The following is a 24,295-nucleotide window of genomic DNA, read 5'->3' as shown; positions in this document are numbered from 1 at the left end:
TAACTCCTCCACCCCTTCAACCCTAACCCAACAATCTACTAACTCCTCCACCTCTTCACCCCTAACCTTACAATCTACTAACTCCTCCACCCCTAACCCTACAATTTACTAACTCATCCACCTTTTCTCCCCTAACCCTACAATCTACTAACTCCTCCACCCCTTCAACCCTAACCCTACAATCTACTAACTCCTCCACCTTTCAACCCTAACCCTACAATCTACTAACTCCTCCATCCCTTCAACCCTAACCCTACAATCTGCTAACTCCTCCATCCCTTCAACCCTACAATCTACTAACTCCTCCACCTCTTCAACCCTAACCCTACAATCTACTAACTCCTCCACCCCTTCACCCCTAACCCTACAATCTACTAACTCCTCCACCCCTTCAACCCTAACCCTACAATCTACTAACTCCACCTTTTCTCCCCTAACCCTACAATCTACTAACTCCTCCACCCCTTCAACCCTACAATCTACTAACTCCTCCACCCTTCAACCCTAACTTTACAATCTACTAACTCCTCCACCTTTCAACCCTAACCCTACAATATACTAACTCCTCCACCTCTTCAACCCTAACCCTACAATCTACTAACTCCTCCACCTCTTCAACCCTAACCCTACAATCTACTAACTCCTTCACCCCTTCAACCCTAACCCTACAATCTACTAACTCCTCCACCCCTTCAACCCTACAATCTACTAACTCCTCCACTTTTTCACCCCTAACCCTACAATCTACTAACTCCTCCACCCTTCAACCCTAACCCTACAATCTACAAACTCCTCCACCTCTTCAACCCTAACCCTACAATCTACTAACTCCTCCACCCCTTCAACCCTAACCCAACAATCTACTAACTCCTCCACCTCTTCACCCCTAACCCTACAATCTACTAACTCCTCCACCCTTCAACCCTAACCCTACAATCTACTAACTCCTCCACCTCTTCAACCCTAACCCTACAATCTACTAACTCCTCCACCCCTTCAACCCTAACCCAACAATCTACTAACTCCTCCACCTCTTCACCCCTAACCCTACAATCTACTAACCCCTTCACCCCTAACCCTACAATCTACTTACTCCTTCACCCCTAACCCTACAATCTACTAACTCCTGCCTCTTCAATCCTAACCCTAACCTTACAATCTACTAACTCCTCTACACTTCACCCCTAACCCTACAATCAACTAACTCCTCCACCTCTTCAACCCTAACTCAACAATCTACTAACTCCTCCACCACTTCAACCCTTACCCAACAATCTACTAACTCCTCTACCTCTTCAACCCTAACCCTACAATCTACTATCTCCTCCACGTCTTCAACCCTAACCCTACAATCTACTACCTCCTCCACCCTTCAACCCTAACCCTACAATCTACTAACTCCTCCACCCCTTCAACCCTAACCCTACAATCTACTAACTCCTCTACCTCTTCACCCCTAACCCTACAATCTACTATCTCCTCCAGCCTTCACCCCTAACCCTACAATCTACTAACTCCTTCAACCCTAACCCTACAATCTACTAACTCCTCCAACTTTTCACCCCTAACCCTAAAATCTACTAACTCCTCCACCTCTTCAACCCATCCCTACAATCTACTAACTCATCCACCTCTTCACCTCTAACCCTACAATCTACTAACTCCTGCTTCTTCAATCCTAACCCTAACCTTACAATCTACTAACTCCTCTACACTTCACCCTAACCCTACAATCTACTAACTCCTCCACCCCTTCAACCCTAACCCTACAATCTACTAACTCCTCCACCTCTTCACCCCTAACCCTACAATCTACTAACTCCTCCACCTCTTCAACCTTAACCGTACAATCTACTAACTCCTCCACCTCTTCAACCCTAACCCTACAATCTACTAACTCCTCCACCCCTTCAACCCTACAATCTACAAACTCCTCCACCTCTTCAACCCTAACCCTACAATCTACTAACTCCTCCACCCCTTCACCCCTAACCCTACAATCTACTATCTCCTCCACCCCTTCACCCCTAACCCTAAAATCTACTAACTCCTCCACCTCTTCAACCCTAACCCTACAATCTACTAACTCCTCCACCTCTTCACCCCTAACCCTACAATCTACTAACTCCTGCCTCTTCAACCCTAACCCTACAATCTACTAACTCCTCCACCTCTTCAACCCTACAATCTACTTATTCCTCCACCTCTTAAACCCTAACCCTACAATCTACTAACTCCTCCACCCCTTCAACCCTACAATCTACTAACTCCTCCACGTCTTCACCCCTAACCCTACAATCTACGAACTCCTCCACCGCTTCACCCCTAACCCTACAATCTACTAACTCCTCCACTGCTTCACCCCTAACCCTACAATCTACTAACTCCTCCACCTCTTCACCCCTAACCGTACATTCTACTAACCCCTCCATCTCTTCAACCTTAACCCTACAATCTACTAACTCCTCCACCTCTTCACCCCTAACCCTACAATCTACTAACTCCTCCACCACTTCACCCCTAACCCTACAATCTACTATCTCCTCCACGTCTTCAACCTTAACCCTACAATCTACTAACTCCTGCCTCTTCATTCCTAACCCTAACCCTACAATCGACTAACTCCTCTACATCTTCAACCCTAACCCTACAATCTACTATCTCCTCCACGTCTTCAACCTTAACCCTACAATCTACTAACTCCTCCACCTCTTCACCCCTAACCCTACAATCTACTAACTCCTGCCTCTTCATTCCTAACCCTAACCCTACAATCGACTAACTCCTCTACATCTTCACCCCTAACCCTACAATCTACTATCTCCTCCACCTCTTCAACCCTAACCCTACAATCTACTAACTCCTCTAGCCTTCAAACCTTACTCTACAATCTACTAACTCCTCCACCTTTTCACCCCTAACCCTACAATCTACTAACTCCTCCACCTCTTCAATACATCCCTACAATCTATAAACTCCTGCACCTCTTCACCTCTAACCCTACAATCTACTTATTCCTGCTTCTTCAAACCTAACCCTAACCTTACAATCTACTAATTCCTCTACACTTCACCCTAACCCGACAATCTACTAACTCCTCCACGTCTTCAACCCTAACCCTACAATCTACTATCTCCTCCACCCTTCAACCCTAACTCTACAATCTACTAACTACTCCACCCCTTCAACCCTAACCCTACAATCTACTAACTCCTCCACCCCTTCAACCCTAACCCAACAATCTACTAACTCCTCCACCTCTTCACCCCTAACCTTACAATCTACTAACTCCTCCACCCCTAACCCTACAATTTACTAACTCATCCACCTTTTCTCCCCTAACCCTACAATCTACTAACTCCTCCACCCCTTCAACCCTAACCCTACAATCTACTAACTCCTCCACCTTTCAACCCTAACCCTACAATCTACTAACTCCTCCATCCCTTCAACCCTAACCCTACAATCTGCTAACTCCTCCATCCCTTCAACCCTACAATCTACTAACTCCTCCACCTCTTCAACCCTAACCCTACAATCTACTAACTCCTCCACCCCTTCACCCCTAACCCTACAATCTACTAACTCCTCCACCCCTTCAACCCTAACCCTACAATCTACTAACTCCACCTTTTCTCCCCTAACCCTACAATCTACTAACTCCTCCACCCCTTCAACCCTACAATCTACTAACTCCTCCACCCTTCAACCCTAACTTTACAATCTACTAACTCCTCCACCTTTCAACCCTAACCCTACAATATACTAACTCCTCCACCTCTTCAACCCTAACCCTACAATCTACTAACTCCTCCACCTCTTCAACCCTAACCCTACAATCTACTAACTCCTTCACCCCTTCAACCCTAACCCTACAATCTACTAACTCCTCCACCCCTTCAACCCTACAATCTACTAACTCCTCCACTTTTTCACCCCTAACCCTACAATCTACTAACTCCTCCACCCTTCAACCCTAACCCTACAATCTACAAACTCCTCCACCTCTTCAACCCTAACCCTACAATCTACTAACTCCTCCACCCCTTCAACCCTAACCCAACAATCTACTAACTCCTCCACCTCTTCACCCCTAACCCTACAATCTACTAACTCCTCCACCCTTCAACCCTAACCCTACAATCTACTAACTCCTCCACCTCTTCAACCCTAACCCTACAATCTACTAACTCCTCCACCCCTTCAACCCTAACCCAACAATCTACTAACTCCTCCACCTCTTCACCCCTAACCCTACAATCTACTAACCCCTTCACCCCTAACCCTACAATCTACTTACTCCTTCACCCCTAACCCTACAATCTACTAACTCCTGCCTCTTCAATCCTAACCCTAACCTTACAATCTACTAACTCCTCTACACTTCACCCCTAACCCTACAATCAACTAACTCCTCCACCTCTTCAACCCTAACTCAACAATCTACTAACTCCTCCACCACTTCAACCCTTACCCAACAATCTACTAACTCCTCTACCTCTTCAACCCTAACCCTACAATCTACTATCTCCTCCACGTCTTCAACCCTAACCCTACAATCTACTACCTCCTCCACCCTTCAACCCTAACCCTACAATCTACTAACTCCTCCACCCCTTCAACCCTAACCCTACAATCTACTAACTCCTCCACCCCTTCAACCCTAAACCTACAATCTACTAACTCCTCTACACTTAACCCCTAACCCTACAATCTACTAATTCCTCCACCTCTTCAACCCTAACCCAACAATCTACTAACTTCTCCACCCCTTCAACCCTACAATCTACTTATTCCTCCACCTCTTCAACCCTAACCCTACAATCTACTAACTCCGCCACCCCTTCAACCCTACAATCTACTAACTCCTCCACCTCTTCACCCCTAACCCTACAATCTACGAACTCCTCCACCGCTTCACCCCTAACCCTACAATCTACTAACTCCTCCACCTCTTCACCCCTAACCGTACAATCTACTAACCCCTCCACCTCTTCAACCTTAACCCTACAATCTACTAACTCCTCCACCTCTTCACCCCTAACCCTACAATCTACTAACTCCTGCCTCTTCAACCCTAACCCTACAATCTACTAACTCCTCCACCTCTTCAACCCTACAATCTACTTATTCCTCCACCTCTTAAACCCTAACCCTACAATCTACTAACTCCTCCACCCCTTCAACCCTACAATCTACTAACTCCTCCACGTCTTCACCCCTAACCCTACAATCTACGAACTCCTCCACCGCTTCACCCCTAACCCTACAATCTACTAACTCCTCCACTGCTTCACCCCTAACCCTACAATCTACTAACTCCTCCACCTCTTCACCCCTAACCGTACATTCTACTAACCCCTCCATCTCTTCAACCTTAACCCTACAATCTACTAACTCCTCCACCTCTTCACCCCTAACCCTACAATCTACTAACTCCTCCACCACTTCACCCCTAACCCTACAATCTACTATCTCCTCCACGTCTTCAACCTTAACCCTACAATCTACTAACTCCTGCCTCTTCATTCCTAACCCTAACCCTACAATCGACTAACTCCTCTACATCTTCAACCCTAACCCTACAATCTACTATCTCCTCCACGTCTTCAACCTTAACCCTACAATCTACTAACTCCTCCACCTCTTCACCCCTAACCCTACAATCTACTAACTCCTGCCTCTTCATTCCTAACCCTAACCCTACAATCGACTAACTCCTCTACATCTTCACCCCTAACCCTACAATCTACTATCTCCTCCACCTCTTCAACCCTAACCCTACAATCTACTAACTCCTCTAGCCTTCAAACCTTACTCTACAATCTACTAACTCCTCCACCTTTTCACCCCTAACCCTACAATCTACTAACTCCTCCACCTCTTCAATACATCCCTACAATCTATAAACTCCTGCACCTCTTCACCTCTAACCCTACAATCTACTTATTCCTGCTTCTTCAAACCTAACCCTAACCTTACAATCTACTAATTCCTCTACACTTCACCCTAACCCGACAATCTACTAACTCCTCCACGTCTTCAACCCTAACCCTACAATCTACTATCTCCTCCACCCTTCAACCCTAACTCTACAATCTACTAACTACTCCACCCCTTCAACCCTAACCCTACAATCTACTAACTCCTCCACCCCTTCAACCCTAACCCAACAATCTACTAACTCCTCCACCTCTTCACCCCTAACCTTACAATCTACTAACTCCTCCACCCCTAACCCTACAATTTACTAACTCATCCACCTTTTCTCCCCTAACCCTACAATCTACTAACTCCTCCACCCCTTCAACCCTAACCCTACAATCTACTAACTCCTCCACCTTTCAACCCTAACCCTACAATCTACTAACTCCTCCATCCCTTCAACCCTAACCCTACAATCTGCTAACTCCTCCATCCCTTCAACCCTACAATCTACTAACTCCTCCACCTCTTCAACCCTAACCCTACAATCTACTAACTCCTCCACCCCTTCACCCCTAACCCTACAATCTACTAACTCCTCCACCCCTTCAACCCTAACCCTACAATCTACTAACTCCACCTTTTCTCCCCTAACCCTACAATCTACTAACTCCTCCACCCCTTCAACCCTACAATCTACTAACTCCTCCACCCTTCAACCCTAACTTTACAATCTACTAACTCCTCCACCTTTCAACCCTAACCCTACAATATACTAACTCCTCCACCTCTTCAACCCTAACCCTACAATCTACTAACTCCTCCACCTCTTCAACCCTAACCCTACAATCTACTAACTCCTTCACCCCTTCAACCCTAACCCTACAATCTACTAACTCCTCCACCCCTTCAACCCTACAATCTACTAACTCCTCCACTTTTTCACCCCTAACCCTACAATCTACTAACTCCTCCACCCTTCAACCCTAACCCTACAATCTACAAACTCCTCCACCTCTTCAACCCTAACCCTACAATCTACTAACTCCTCCACCCCTTCAACCCTAACCCAACAATCTACTAACTCCTCCACCTCTTCACCCCTAACCCTACAATCTACTAACTCCTCCACCCTTCAACCCTAACCCTACAATCTACTAACTCCTCCACCTCTTCAACCCTAACCCTACAATCTACTAACTCCTCCACCCCTTCAACCCTAACCCAACAATCTACTAACTCCTCCACCTCTTCACCCCTAACCCTACAATCTACTAACCCCTTCACCCCTAACCCTACAATCTACTTACTCCTTCACCCCTAACCCTACAATCTACTAACTCCTGCCTCTTCAATCCTAACCCTAACCTTACAATCTACTAACTCCTCTACACTTCACCCCTAACCCTACAATCAACTAACTCCTCCACCTCTTCAACCCTAACTCAACAATCTACTAACTCCTCCACCACTTCAACCCTTACCCAACAATCTACTAACTCCTCTACCTCTTCAACCCTAACCCTACAATCTACTATCTCCTCCACGTCTTCAACCCTAACCCTACAATCTACTACCTCCTCCACCCTTCAACCCTAACCCTACAATCTACTAACTCCTCCACCCCTTCAACCCTAACCCTACAATCTACTAACTCCTCCACCCCTTCAACCCTAAACCTACAATCTACTAACTCCTCTACACTTAACCCCTAACCCTACAATCTACTAATTCCTCCACCTCTTCAACCCTAACCCAACAATCTACTAACTTCTCCACCCCTTCAACCCTACAATCTACTTATTCCTCCACCTCTTCAACCCTAACCCTACAATCTACTAACTCCGCCACCCCTTCAACCCTACAATCTACTAACTCCTCCACCTCTTCACCCCTAACCCTACAATCTACGAACTCCTCCACCGCTTCACCCCTAACCCTACAATCTACTAACTCCTCCACCTCTTCACCCCTAACCGTACAATCTACTAACCCCTCCACCTCTTCAACCTTAACCCTACAATCTACTAACTCCTCCACCTCTTCACCCCTAACCCTACAATCTACTAACTCCTGCCTCTTCAACCCTAACCCTAACCCTACAATCTACTAACTCCTCTACCTCTTCACCCCTAACCCTACAATCTACTATCTCCTCCAGCCTTCACCCCTAACCCTACAATCTACTAACTCCTTCAACCCTAACCCTACAATCTACTAACTCCTCCAACTTTTCACCCCTAACCCTAAAATCTACTAACTCCTCCACCTCTTCAACCCATCCCTACAATCTACTAACTCATCCACCTCTTCACCTCTAACCCTACAATCTACTAACTCCTGCTTCTTCAATCCTAACCCTAACCTTACAATCTACTAACTCCTCTACACTTCACCCTAACCCTACAATCTACTAACTCCTCCACCCCTTCAACCCTAACCCTACAATCTACTAACTCCTCCACCTCTTCACCCCTAACCCTACAATCTACTAACTCCTCCACCTCTTCAACCTTAACCGTACAATCTACTAACTCCTCCACCTCTTCAACCCTAACCCTACAATCTACTAACTCCTCCACCCCTTCAACCCTACAATCTACAAACTCCTCCACCTCTTCAACCCTAACCCTACAATCTACTAACTCCTCCACCCCTTCACCCCTAACCCTACAATCTACTATCTCCTCCACCCCTTCACCCCTAACCCTAAAATCTACTAACTCCTCCACCTCTTCAACCCTAACCCTACAATCTACTAACTCCTCCACCTCTTCACCCCTAACCCTACAATCTACTAACTCCTGCCTCTTCAACCCTAACCCTACAATCTACTAACACCTCCATCCTCTTCAACCCTACAATCTACTTATTCCTACACCTCTTAAACCCTAACCCTACAATCTACTAACTCCTCCACCCCTTCAACCCTACAATCTACTAACTCCTCCACGTCTTCACCCCTAACCCTACAATCTACGAACTCCTCCACCGCTTCACCCCTAACCCTACAATCTACTAACTCCTCCACTGCTTCACCCCTAACCCTACAATCTACTAACTCCTCCACCTCTTCACCCCTAACCGTACATTCTACTAACCCCTCCATCTCTTCAACCTTAACCCTACAATCTACTAACTCCTCCACCTCTTCACCCCTAACCCTACAATCTACTAACTCCTCCACCACTTCACCCCTAACCCTACAATCTACTATCTCCTCCACGTCTTCAACCTTAACCCTACAATCTACTAACTCCTGCCTCTTCATTCCTAACCCTAACCCTACAATCGACTAACTCCTCTACATCTTCAACCCTAACCCTACAATCTACTATCTCCTCCACGTCTTCAACCTTAACCCTACAATCTACTAACTCCTCCACCTCTTCACCCCTAGCACTACAATCTACTAACTCCTGCCTCTTCATTCCTAACCCTAACCCTACAATCGACTAACTCCTCTACATCTTCACCCCTAACCCTACAATCTACTATCTCCTCCACCTCTTCAACCCTAACCCTACAATCTACTAACTCCTCTAGCCTTCAAACCTTACTCTACAATCTACTAACTCCTCCACCTTTTCACCCCTAACCCTACAATCTACTAACTCCTCCACCTCTTCAATACATCCCTACAATCTATAAACTCCTGCACCTCTTCACCTCTAACCCTACAATCTACTTATTCCTGCTTCTTCAAACCTAACCCTAACCTTACAATCTACTAATTCCTCTACACTTCACCCTAACCCGACAATCTACTAACTCCTCCACGTCTTCAACCCTAACCCTACAATCTACTATCTCCTCCACCCTTCAACCCTAACTCTACAATCTACTAACTACTCCACCCCTTCAACCCTAACCCTACAATCTACTAACTCCTCCACCCCTTCAACCCTAACCCAACAATCTACTAACTCCTCCACCTCTTCACCCCTAACCTTACAATCTACTAACTCCTCCACCCCTAACCCTACAATTTACTAACTCATCCACCTTTTCTCCCCTAACCCTACAATCTACTAACTCCTCCACCCCTTCAACCCTAACCCTACAATCTACTAACTCCTCCACCTTTCAACCCTAACCCTACAATCTACTAACTCCTCCATCCCTTCAACCCTAACCCTACAATCTGCTAACTCCTCCATCCCTTCAACCCTACAATCTACTAACTCCTCCACCTCTTCAACCCTAACCCTACAATCTACTAACTCCTCCACCCCTTCACCCCTAACCCTACAATCTACTAACTCCTCCACCCCTTCAACCCTAACCCTACAATCTACTAACTCCACCTTTTCTCCCCTAACCCTACAATCTACTAACTCCTCCACCCCTTCAACCCTACAATCTACTAACTCCTCCACCCTTCAACCCTAACTTTACAATCTACTAACTCCTCCACCTTTCAACCCTAACCCTACAATATACTAACTCCTCCACCTCTTCAACCCTAACCCTACAATCTACTAACTCCTCCACCTCTTCAACCCTAACCCTACAATCTACTAACTCCTTCACCCCTTCAACCCTAACCCTACAATCTACTAACTCCTCCACCCCTTCAACCCTACAATCTACTAACTCCTCCACTTTTTCACCCCTAACCCTACAATCTACTAACTCCTCCACCCTTCAACCCTAACCCTACAATCTACAAACTCCTCCACCTCTTCAACCCTAACCCTACAATCTACTAACTCCTCCACCCCTTCAACCCTAACCCAACAATCTACTAACTCCTCCACCTCTTCACCCCTAACCCTACAATCTACTAACTCCTCCACCCTTCAACCCTAACCCTACAATCTACTAACTCCTCCACCTCTTCAACCCTAACCCTACAATCTACTAACTCCTCCACCCCTTCAACCCTAACCCAACAATCTACTAACTCCTCCACCTCTTCACCCCTAACCCTACAATCTACTAACCCCTTCACCCCTAACCCTACAATCTACTTACTCCTCCACCTCTTCAACCTTAACCCTACAATCTACTAACTCCTCCACCTCTTCACCCCTAACCCTACAATCTACTAACTCCTCCACCACTTCACCCCTAACCCTACAATCTACTATCTCCTCCACGTCTTCAACCTTAACCCTACAATCTACTAACTCCTGCCTCTTCATTCCTAACCCTAACCCTACAATCGACTAACTACTCTACATCTTCAACCCTAACCCTACAATCTACTATCTCCTCCACGTCTTCAACCTTAACCCTACAATCTACTAACTCCTCCACCTCTTCACCCCTAACCCTACAATCTACTAACTCCTGCCTCTTCATTCCTAACCCTAACCCTACAATCGACTAACTCCTCTACATCTTCACCCCTAACCCTACAATCTACTATCTCCTCCACCTCTTCAATACATCCCTACAATCTATAAACTCCTCCACCTCTTCACCTCTAACCCTACAATCTACTTATTCCTGCTTCTTCAAACCTAACCCTAACCTTACAATCTACTAATTCCTCTACACTTCACCCTAACCCGACAATCTACTAACTCCTCCACGTCTTCAACCCTAACCCTACAATCTACTAACTCCTCCACCCTTCAACCCTAACTCTACAATCTACTAACTACTCCACCCCTTCAACCCTAACCCTACAATCTACTAACTCCTCCACCCCTTCAACCCTAACCCAACAATCTACTAACTCCTCCACCTCTTCACCCCTAACCTTACAATCTACTAACTCCTCCACCCCTAACCCTACAATTTACTAACTCATCCACCTTTTCTCCCCTAACCCTACAATCTACTAACTCCTCCACCCCTTCAACCCTAACCCTACAATCTACTAACCCCTCCACCTCTTCACCCCTAATCCTACAATCTACTAACTCCTCCACCTTTCAACCCTAACCCTACAATCTACTAACTCCTCCATCCCTTCAACCCTAACCCTACAATCTGCTAACTCCTCCATCCCTTCAACCCTACAATCTACTAACTCCTCCACCTCTTCAACCCTAACCCTACAATCTACTAACTCCTCCACCACTTCACCCCTAACCCTACAATCTACTATCTCCTCCACGTCTTCAACCTTAAGCCTACAATCTACTAACTCCTGCCTCTTCATTCCTAACCCTAACCCTACAATCGACTAACTCCTCTACATCTTCAACCCTAACCCTACAATCTACTATCTCCTCCACGTCTTCAACCTTAACCCTACAATCTACTAACTCCTCCACCTCTTCACCCCTAACCCTACAATCTACTAACTCCTGCCTCTTCATTCCTAACCCTAACCCTACAATCGACTAACTCCTCTACATCTTCACCCCTAACCCTACAATCTACTATCTCCTCCACCTCTTCAACCCTAACCCTACAATCTACTAACTCCTCTAGCCTTCAAACCTTACTCTACAATCTACTAACTCCTCCACCTTTTCACCCCTAACCCTACAATCTACTAACTCCTCCACCTCTTCAATACATCCCTACAATCTATAAACTCCTGCACCTCTTCACCTCTAACCCTACAATCTACTTATTCCTGCTTCTTCAAACCTAACCCTAACCTTACAATCTACTAATTCCTCTACACTTCACCCTAACCCGACAATCTACTAACTCCTCCACGTCTTCAACCCTAACCCTACAATCTACTATCTCCTCCACCCTTCAACCCTAACTCTACAATCTACTAACTACTCCACCCCTTCAACCCTAACCCTACAATCTACTAACTCCTCCACCCCTTCAACCCTAACCCAACAATCTACTAACTCCTCCACCTCTTCACCCCTAACCTTACAATCTACTAACTCCTCCACCCCTAACCCTACAATTTACTAACTCATCCACCTTTTCTCCCCTAACCCTACAATCTACTAACTCCTCCACCCCTTCAACCCTAACCCTACAATCTACTAACTCCTCCACCTTTCAACCCTAACCCTACAATCTACTAACTCCTCCATCCCTTCAACCCTAACCCTACAATCTACTAACTCCTCCACCTTTCAACCCTAACCCTACAATCTACTAACTCCTCCATCCCTTCAACCCTAACCCTACAATCTGCTAACTCCTCCATCCCTTCAACCCTACAATCTACTAACTCCTCCACCTCTTCAACCCTAACCCTACAATCTACTAACTCCTCCACCCCTTCACCCCTAACCCTACAATCTACTAACTCCTCCACCCCTTCAACCCTAACCCTACAATCTACTAACTCCACCTTTTCTCCCCTAACCCTACAATCTACTAACTCCTCCACCCCTTCAACCCTACAATCTACTAACTCCTCCACCCTTCAACCCTAACTTTACAATCTACTAACTCCTCCACCTTTCAACCCTAACCCTACAATATACTAACTCCTCCACCTCTTCAACCCTAACCCTACAATCTACTAACTCCTCCACCTCTTCAACCCTAACCCTACAATCTACTAACTCCTTCACCCCTTCAACCCTAACCCTACAATCTACTAACTCCTCCACCCCTTCAACCCTACAATCTACTAACTCCTCCACTTTTTCACCCCTAACCCTACAATCTACTAACTCCTCCACCCTTCAACCCTAACCCTACAATCTACAAACTCCTCCACCTCTTCAACCCTAACCCTACAATCTACTAACTCCTCCACCCCTTCAACCCTAACCCAACAATCTACTAACTCCTCCACCTCTTCACCCCTAACCCTACAATCTACTAACTCCTCCACCCTTCAACCCTAACCCTACAATCTACTAACTCCTCCACCTCTTCAACCCTAACCCTACAATCTACTAACTCCTCCACCCCTTCAACCCTAACCCAACAATCTACTAACTCCTCCACCTCTTCACCCCTAACCCTACAATCTACTAACCCCTTCACCCCTAACCCTACAATCTACTTACTCCTCCACCTCTTCAACCTTAACCCTACAATCTACTAACTCCTCCACCTCTTCACCCCTAACCCTACAATCTACTAACTCCTCCACCACTTCACCCCTAACCCTACAATCTACTATCTCCTCCACGTCTTCAACCTTAACCCTACAATCTACTAACTCCTGCCTCTTCATTCCTAACCCTAACCCTACAATCGACTAACTACTCTACATCTTCAACCCTAACCCTACAATCTACTATCTCCTCCACGTCTTCAACCTTAACCCTACAATCTACTAACTCCTCCACCTCTTCACCCCTAACCCTACAATCTACTAACTCCTGCCTCTTCATTCCTAACCCTAACCCTACAATCGACTAACTCCTCTACATCTTCACCCCTAACCCTACAATCTACTATCTCCTCCACCTCTTCAATACATCCCTACAATCTATAAACTCCTCCACCTCTTCACCTCTAACCCTACAATCTACTTATTCCTGCTTCTTCAAACCTAACCCTAACCTTACAATCTACTAATTCCTCTACACTTCACCCTAACCCGACAATCTACTAACTCCTCCACGTCTTCAACCCTAACCCTACAATCTACTAACTCCTCCACCCTTCAACCCTAACTCTACAATCTACTAACTACTCCACCCCTTCAACCCTAACCCTACAATCTACTAACTCCTCCACCCCTTCAACCCTAACCCAACAATCTACTAACTCCTCCACCTCTTCACCCCTAACCTTACAATCTACTAACTCCTCCACCCCTAACCCTACAATTTACTAACTCATCCACCTTTTCTCCCCTAACCCTACAATCTACTAACTCCTCCACCCCTTCAACCCTAACCCTACAATCTACTAACTCCTCCACCTTTCAACCCTAACCCTACAATCTACTAACTCCTCCATCCCTTCAACCCTAACCCTACAATCTGCTAACTCCTCCATCCCTTCAACCCTACAATCTACTAACTCCTCCACCTCTTCAACCCTAACCCTACAATCTACTAACTCCTCCACCCCTTCACCCCTAACCCTACAATCTACTAACTCCTCCACCCCTTCAACCCTAACCCTACAATCTACTAACTCCACCTTTTCTCCCCTAACCCTACAATCTACTAACTCCTCCACCCCTTCAACCCTACAATCTACTAACTCCTCCACCCTTCAACCCTAACTTTACAATCTACTAACTCCTCCACCTTTCAACCCTAACCCTACAATATACTAACTCCTCCACCTCTTCAACCCTAACCCTACAATCTACTAACTCCTCCACCTCTTCAACCCTAACCCTACAATCTACTAACTCCTTCACCCCTTCAACCCTAACCCTACAATCTACTAACTCCTCCACCCCTTCAACCCTACAATCTACTAACTCCTCCACTTTTTCACCCCTAACCCTACAATCTACTAACTCCTCCACCCTTCAACCCTAACCCTACAATCTACAAACTCCTCCACCTCTTCAACCCTAACCCTACAATCTACTAACTCCTCCACCCCTTCAACCCTAACCCAACAATCTACTAACTCCTCCACCTCTTCACCCCTAACCCTACAATCTACTAACTCCTCCACCCTTCAACCCTAACCCTACAATCTACTAACTCCTCCACCTCTTCAACCCTAACCCTACAATCTACTAACTCCTCCACCCCTTCAACCCTAACCCAACAATCTACTAACTCCTCCACCTCTTCACCCCTAACCCTACAATCTACTAACCCCTTCACCCCTAACCCTACAATCTACTTACTCCTCCACCTCTTCAACCTTAACCCTACAATCTACTAACTCCTCCACCTCTTCACCCCTAACCCTACAATCTACTAACTCCTCCACCACTTCACCCCTAACCCTACAATCTACTATCTCCTCCACGTCTTCAACCTTAACCCTACAATCTACTAACTCCTGCCTCTTCATTCCTAACCCTAACCCTACAATCGACTAACTACTCTACATCTTCAACCCTAACCCTACAATCTACTATCTCCTCCACGTCTTCAACCTTAACCCTACAATCTACTAACTCCTCCACCTCTTCACCCCTAACCCTACAATCTACTAACTCCTGCCTCTTCATTCCTAACCCTAACCCTACAATCGACTAACTCCTCTACATCTTCACCCCTAACCCTACAATCTACTATCTCCTCCACCTCTTCAATACATCCCTACAATCTATAAACTCCTCCACCTCTTCACCTCTAACCCTACAATCTACTTATTCCTGCTTCTTCAAACCTAACCCTAACCTTACAATCTACTAATTCCTCTACACTTCACCCTAACCCGACAATCTACTAACTCCTCCACGTCTTCAACCCTAACCCTACAATCTACTAACTCCTCCACCCTTCAACCCTAACTCTACAATCTACTAACTACTCCACCCCTTCAACCCTAACCCTACAATCTACTAACTCCTCCACCCCTTCAACCCTAACCCAACAATCTACTAACTCCTCCACCTCTTCACCCCTAACCTTACAATCTACTAACTCCTCCACCCCTAACCCTACAATTTACTAACTCATCCACCTTTTCTCCCCTAACCCTACAATCTACTAACTCCTCCACCCCTTCAACCCTAACCCTACAATCTACTAACCCCTCCACCTCTTCACCCCTAACCCTACAATCTACTAACTCCTCCACCTTTCAACCCTAACCCTACAATCTACTAACTCCTCCATCCCTTCAACCCTAACCCTACAATCTGCTAACTCCTCCATCCCTTCAACCCTACAATCTACTAACTCCTCCACCTCTTCAACCCTAACCCTACAATCTACTAACTCCTCCACCCCTTCACCCCTAACCCTACAATCTACTAACTCCTCCACCCCTTCAACCCTAACCCTACAATCTACTAACTCTACCTTTTCTCCCCTAACCCTACAATCTACTAACTCCTCCACCCCTTCAACCCTACAATCTACTAACTCCTCCACCCTTCAACCCTAACTTTACAATCTACTAACTCCTCCACCTTTCAATCCTAACCCTACAATCTACTAACTCCTCCACCTCTTCAACCCTAACCCTACAATCTACTAACTCCTCCACCTCTTCAACCCTAACCCTACAATCTACTAACTCCTTCACCCCTTCAACCCTAACCCTACAATCTACTAACTCCTCCACCCCTTCAACCCTACAATCTACTAACTCCTCCACTTTTTCACCCCTAACCCTACAATCTACTAACTCCTCCACCCTTCAACCCTAACCCTACAATCTACAAACTCCTCCACCTCTTCAACCCTAACCCTACAATCTACTAACTCCTCCACCCCTTCAACCCTAACCCAACAATCTACTAACTCCTCCACCTCTTCACCCCTAACCCTACAATCTACTAACTCCTCCACCCCTTCACCCCTAACCCTACAATCTACTTACTCCTCCACCTCTTCACCCCTAACCCTACAATCTACTAACTCCTCCACCCCTTCACCCCTAACCCTACAATCTACTTACTCCTCCACCTCTTCACCCCTAACCCTACAATCTACTAACTCCTCCACCTCTTCACCCCTAACCCTACAATCTACTAACTCCTCCACCTCTTCACCCCTAACCCTACAATCTACTAACTCCTCCACCCCTTCAACCCTAACCCTACAATCTACTAACTCCTCCACCTTTTCTCCCCTAATCCTACAATCTACTAACTCCTCCACCCCTTCAACCCTACAATCTACAAACCCCTCCACCTCTTCACCCCTAACCCTACATCTACTTACTCCTCCACCCCTTCACCCCTAACCCTACAATCTACTTACTCCTCCACCTCTTCACCCCTAACCCTACAATCTACTAACTCCTCCACCCCTTCAACCCTACAATCTACAAACCCCTCCACCTCTTCATCCCTAACCCTACAATCTACTAACTCCTCCACCTCTTCAACCCTAACTTTACAATCTACTAACTCCTCCACCTTTCAACCCTAACCCTACAATCTACTAACTCCTCCACCTCTTCACCCCTAACCCTACAATCTACTAACTCCTGCCTCTTCAACCCTAACCCTACAATCTACTAACTCCTCCACCTCTTCAACCCTACAATCTACTTATTCCTCCACCTCTTCAACCCTAACCCTACAATCTACTAACTCCTCCACCCCTTCAACCCTACAATCTACTAACTCCTCCACCTCTTCACCCCTAACCCTACAATCTACGAACTCCTCCACCGCTTCACCCCTAACCCTACAATCTACTAACTCCTCCACCGCTTCACCCCTAACCCTACAATCTACTAACTCCTCCACCTCTTCACCCCTAACTGTACAATCTACTAACCCCTCCACCTCCACCTCTTCAACCTTAACCCTACAATCTACTAACTCCTCCACCTCTTCACCCCTAACCCTACAATCTACTAACTCCTGCCTCTTCAATCCTAACCCTAACCGTACAATCTACTAACTCCTCTACCTCTTCAACCCTAACCCTACAATCTACTATCTCCTCCACGTCTTCAACCCTAACCCTACAATCTACTAACTCCTCTAGTCTTCAACCCTAACCCTACAATCTACTAACTCCTCCACCCTTCAACCCTAACCCTACAATCTACTAACTCCTCCACCTCTTCAACCTTAACCCTACAATCTACTAACTCCTCCACCCCTTCAACCCTAACCCAACAATCTACTAACTCCTCCACCCCTTCACCCCTAACCCTACAATCTACTAACTCCTCCATCTCTTCACCCCTAACCCTACAATCTACTAACTCCTCCACCCCTTCAACCCTACAATCTACAAACTCCTCCACCTCTTCAACCCTAACCCAACAATCTACTAACTCCTCCACCCCTTCACCCCTAACCCTACAATCTACTAACTCCTCCACCCCTTCACCCCTAACCCTAAAATCTACTAACTCCTCCACCTCTTCAACCCTAACCCTACAATCTACTAACTCCTCCACCTCTTCACCCCTAACCCTACAATCTACTAACTCCTGCCTCTTCAACCCTAACCCTACAATCTACTAACTCCTCCACCTCTTCAACCCTAACCCTACAATCTACTAACTCCTCCACCTCTTCACCCCTAACCCTACAATCTACTAACTCCTGCCTCTTCAACCCTAATCCTACAATCTACTAACCCCTCCACCTCTTCAACCTTAACCCTACAATCTACTAACTCCTTCACCCCTAACCCTACAATCTACTAACTCCTGCCTCTTCAATCCTAACCCTAACCCTACAATCGACTAACTCCTCTACCTCTTCAACCCTAACTCTACAATCTACTATCTCCTCCACGTCTTCAACCCTAACCCTACAATCTACTAACTCCTCTAGCCTTCAACCCTAACTCTACAATCTACTAACTCCTCCACCTTTTCACCCCTAACCCTACAATCTACTAACTCCTCCACCTCTTCAACCCATCCCTACAATCTACTAACTCCTCCACCTCTTCACCTCTAACCCTACAATCTACTAACTCCTGCTTCTTCAAACCTAACCCTAACCTTACAATCCACTAATTCCTCTACACTTCACCCTAACCCTACAATCTACTAACTCCTCCACCCCTTCAACCTTACAATCTACTAACTCCTCAACCCCTTCAACCCTACAATCTACTAACTCCTCCACCTCTTCAACCCTACAATCTACTAACTCCTCCACTTCTTCACCCCTAACCCTACAATCTACTAACTCCTCCACCCTTCAACCCTAACCCTACAATCTACTAACTCCTCCACCCCTTCAACCCTAACCCTACAATCTACTAACTCCTCCACCTCTTCACCCCTAACCCTACAATCTACTAACTCCTCCACCCTTCAACCCTAACCCTACAATCTACTAACTCCTCCACCTCTTCAACCCTAACCCTACAATCTACTAACTCCTCCACCCCTTCACCCCTAACCCTACAATCTACTTACTCCTCCACCTCTTCACCCCTAACCCTACAATCTACTAACTCCTCCACCTCTTCACCCCTAACCCTACAATCTACTAACTCCTCCACCTCTTCAACCCTAACACTACAATCTACTAACTCATCCACCTTTCTCCCCTAACCCTACAATCTACTAACTCCTCCACCCCTTCAACCCTAACCCTACAATCTACTAGCTCCTCCACCTCTTCACCCCTAACCCTACAATCTACTAACTCCTCCACCTCTTCACCCCTAACCCTCCAATCTACTAACTCCTCCACCCCTAACCCTACAATCTACTAACTCCTCCACCTCTTCATCTCTTCAACCCTAACCCTACAATCTACTAACTCCTCCACCCTTTAACCCTAACCCTACAATCTACTAACTCTTCCACCTCTTCAACCCTAACCCTACAATCTACTAACTCCTCCACCTCTTCATCCCTAACCCTACAATCTACTAACTCCTCCACCTCTTCACCTCTTCAACCCTAACCCTACAATCTACTAACTCCTCCACCTCTTCAACCCTAACCCTACAATCTACTAACTCCTCCACCCCTTCAACCCTAACCCAACAATCTACTAACTCCTCCACCCCTTCACCCCTAACCCTACAATCTACTTACTCCTCCACCTCTTCACCCCTAACCCTACAATCTACTAACTCCTTCACCTCTTCACCCCTAACCCTACAATCTACTAACTCCTCCACCTCTTCACCTCTTCACCCCTAACCCTACAATCTACTAACTCCTCCACCTCTTCAACCCTAACACTACAATCTACTAACTCATCCACCTTTTCTCCCTAACCCTACAATCTACTAACTCCTCCACCCCTTCAACCCTAACCCTACAATCTACTAGCTCCTCCACCTCTTCACCCCTAACCCTACAATCTACTAACTCCTCCACCCCTAACCCTACAATCTACTAACTCCTTCATCTCTTCAACCCTAACCCTACAATCTACTAACTCCTCCACTTCTTCACCCCTAACCCTACAATCTACTAACTCCTCCACCTCTTCAACCCTAACCCTACAATCTACTAACTCCTCCACCTCTTCATCCCTAACCTACAATCTACTAACTCCTCCACCTCTTCAACCCTAACCCTACAATCTACTAACTCCTCCACTTCTTCACCCTAACCCTACAATCTACTAACTCCTCCACCTCTTCACCCCTAACCCTACAATCTACTAACTCCTCCACCTCTTCAACCCTAACCCTACAATCTACTAACTCCTCCACCTCTTCACCCTAACCCTACAATCTACTAACTCCTCCACCCCTTCAACCCTAACCCTACAATCTACTAACTCCTCCACCCCTTCAACCCTAACCCTACAATCTACTAACTCCTCCACCCCTTCAACCCTAACCCTACAATCTACTAACTCCTCATTCTCTCTTCTACATGTTTTTTTTTGTTTTTTTTTGTCGTTAATAAAGTCGTCAGCAGATGTTGGGATGTCTCTCTCCCTGTCGCTCTATTCTAACTGTAATTTGACCTATCTAATATAAAAAAGAACCTGATATTGTTGTTTCTGACTTTGTCTACTAGCGGAATGAGAGCGCAGTGTGGACAGAGAGAGACTGATGTACAGTAACTGTTGTCTTGTTGTTAGACAGCAGATACTGTAGAATCTCTTTCTTCAAACTGACCCTTTTACCACTAATGCTGCTAAACCTGTCCTGTACTGTCTCAGGGGCTGTGGCTGTAGCTCAGAAGTGATCTCTGAATTCTCATGTTTTTTCTTCTTTCTATCTCTCTATCTCTCTATCTCTCTATCTCTCTATCTGTCTCTCTCTCTCTCTCTCTCTCTCTCTCTCTCTCTCTCTCTCTCTCTCTCTCTCTCTCTCTCTCTCTCTCTCTCTCTCTCTCTCTCTCTCTCTCTCTCTCTCTCTCTCTCTCTCTCTCTCTCTCTCTCTCTCTCTCTCTCTCTCTCTCTCTCTCTCAGGGTCAGGGTCAGGGTCAGGTCACAGTTCAGATGACCATGAGGATCCAGATCAAGTCTACCCCAAGCCCAAGTCTGTGAACATGGCAGACAGAGTAAGAGTGTGTGTGTGTACTTTGAGTATATACTAGAGTGCTGTAATGTTATTTTGTTGCTGTTTGTCAGTGATGGCTGTGTTGTCCAATAGGATGTGTTCCTGCCGGTGCCGGGGTGGGGGAAGGGGAAGGGGCGGTGCAGTTCTCTCTGCAGCGACGATGAACTATTGGATGATGACAACGAGCCAATCAGCAGCCTGTGAGTCTCCCCTGACCCCTGACCTCTGGTGACATCTTTGTTCCTGTAGAGCGAGGGAGAGAGGGAATAACTCTTCCTCTCTCTCTCTTTCCCTCTCTCCCGCCTCACTTTCTGTCTTTCTCTCGCTCCCATCTCTTTCTCGCTAATTCTCCTTTTCTCTCAGTCGGAGCTCGTGGCAGGACTATGGTCTGAGTACGCTCCAGGGTAGTGTCTACCTGCCGGTCAGAGGCAGGGTCCTAGCCCCGCCCCCTAGAGACGGCCCCTCCCCTGAACCCTGCCCTGTTCTAAAGATGGGCTGGCTGGATAAGAACCCAACCCAGGGGTACGTAACGGACACACAAACACACACACACACACACACAGACATCCAGTATATGACCCCTAACTGTGTGTATGTGTGTGCAGGTCCCTGTACTATCAGAGGAGATGGGTGAAGCTGGATGTTGACTACCTGAGATACTTTGACAACGACAAGGTGCGGTAGCCATCAGTTGGCCATCTACGCTGTTCTGTTAGTCTATACATTAACTAGGTCAGAATGGTAGAGTGGATTAGTGTTTCTCAGAGATGTTGTTTCTCTATTGATGGTCTGGCTGTGTGTGTGTGTGTGTGTGTGTGTGTGTGTGTGTGTGTGTGTGTGTGTGTGTGTGTGTGTGTGTGTGTGTGTGTGTGTGTGTGTGTGTGTGTGTGTGTGTGTGTGTGTGTGTGTGTGTGTGTGTGTGTGTGCGCGACTGAGTGAGAGTGGTCCTATGAGTCATGGTGTGTTGTGTTGCAGGAAGTGTACTCTAAGAGGATCATACCAATGGCTGTCATTACGGGGGTGACCAACGTGGGGGAGCAGAAGTTTGAGGTGGTCACAGCCAGCCGGACCTTTCTCTTCAAAGCCGAGAGCGACTGTGAGTCCCTGTGTGTGTGTGTGTGTGTGTGTGTGTGTGTGTGTGTGTACATCCTTTGTTGCTCTTCTCTGGTTGTCAGCCCAGGAACCTTCACCACAGGTAAACAGCACCATGGTTTAATACACAGGGACTAGGTCCCTCTGTGCACTCTTCTCTTCTGTGATATCATTGCTAGAAGTAAGTTAATGTTAGCCAGATAATAGGAAGTATTATACTGTGTGTTAAGGGGAACTGTGTGTCTGTCTTTATATTGCCCTGTGGTGTGCTGGTTGTGTAACAGAGAGATGAGAAACAGATAGAGTTCTCATCGGGCCTGAAAATTACAGCCCGGTCCGACCCAAGCCCGGTCCGATATCACAGAAATGTAATGAGCCCAAACCCCGATTTCTAGAAAACAGTATATTGATTTAAACTGGTGTTGAGAACAATGCGGCCGGCGGAGGCGGGTCACAGCTGAGTGAGGAGACGAGGAATCAGCCCTGGTCTTAGAAAAGTGCAGAGAGGAAAACTCACCTTAGTTATGATCAGCGACCAACATATGGGAATAAAGTAAGCTAATGCAATTGAAGCCATGTATCATGTTGTTGCTTACTGAAACTCCCAAAGTCATATCCATAATAATTAAAGCAATGGTCAACTAGATGATCATTTCAACACCGTTTTGATGTGAAGAGCGTGGGGGGGGACTCGTCTTGATAAATCAATCAAAGTCAATTGGTTTTCACTGATTCTCCGTTGGGATATTTGGTAACATATAGGCTGGGGAAATGTTAGCTAAGTTAAGGTGAGTGCTAATGATCATCTTTATTCTAGTTTGCTGATATATTAGCTGATCAGAACAGTTTGCTAGCATGTTATGCTCTTCACACTATCCTACTCCTGATGACCAAAAGCCTGTGACTTGTCTAATAATCAATCAATGTGATTTTGTTTAACTGAATCTCCATCTGTATATTTGGTTAATTGATCTCTGGCTGGACAGACAAGTGGAGGTGGTATAGCTAATTTATTCATTTGCTCATCTATCACTGATCAGAAACATTTAGCATGCAATAATTTAGCCTAAATCAACTGTATTATTTTGCTCTTGACTCATGTACAGTGAGGGAAAAAAGTATTTGATCCCCTGCTGATTTTGTACGTTTGCCAACTGACAAAGATCAGTCTATAATTTTCATGGTAGGTTTATTTGAACAGTGAGAGACAGAATAACAACAAAAAAATCCAGAAAAAAACGCATGTCAAAAATGTTATAAATTGATTTGCATTTTAATGAGGGAAATAAGTATTTGACCCCTCTGCAAAACATGACTTAGTACTTGGTGGCAAAACCCTTGTTGGCAATCAGAGGTCAGACGTTTCTTGTAGTTGGCCACCAGGTTTG

The 24,295-nt window shown here is 46.0% G+C and overlaps 1 protein-coding gene across 2 annotated transcripts in view; it reads left to right on the top strand.

Annotated features, from left to right (window-relative positions):
* The window catches only part of LOC311116197 (arf-GAP with Rho-GAP domain, ANK repeat and PH domain-containing protein 1-like), an 89,856-nt gene that overhangs the window by 19,949 nt on the left and 45,612 nt on the right, over positions 1-24,295 (top strand). For both annotated transcript variants that reach the window (XM_084191320.1, XM_084191319.1), the window contains 5 exons: positions 21,737-21,816; positions 21,909-22,015; positions 22,179-22,337; positions 22,421-22,490; positions 22,791-22,911. In XM_084191320.1, coding sequence (XP_084047446.1) covers positions 21,737-21,816; positions 21,909-22,015; positions 22,179-22,337; positions 22,421-22,490; positions 22,791-22,911 — 537 coding nt within the window. The remainder of the gene's footprint in view (positions 1-21,736; positions 21,817-21,908; positions 22,016-22,178; positions 22,338-22,420; positions 22,491-22,790; positions 22,912-24,295) is intronic.

The sequence above is a fragment of the Coregonus lavaretus genome (assembly GCF_964263955.1).
Source record: "Coregonus lavaretus genome assembly, contig: HAP1_SCAFFOLD_1737, whole genome shotgun sequence".
Taxonomy (NCBI): domain Eukaryota; kingdom Metazoa; phylum Chordata; class Actinopteri; order Salmoniformes; family Salmonidae; genus Coregonus; species Coregonus lavaretus.
The sequence above is the reverse complement of the archived record's forward strand: the minus strand, read 5'-3'. Positions and strand labels throughout refer to the sequence as shown.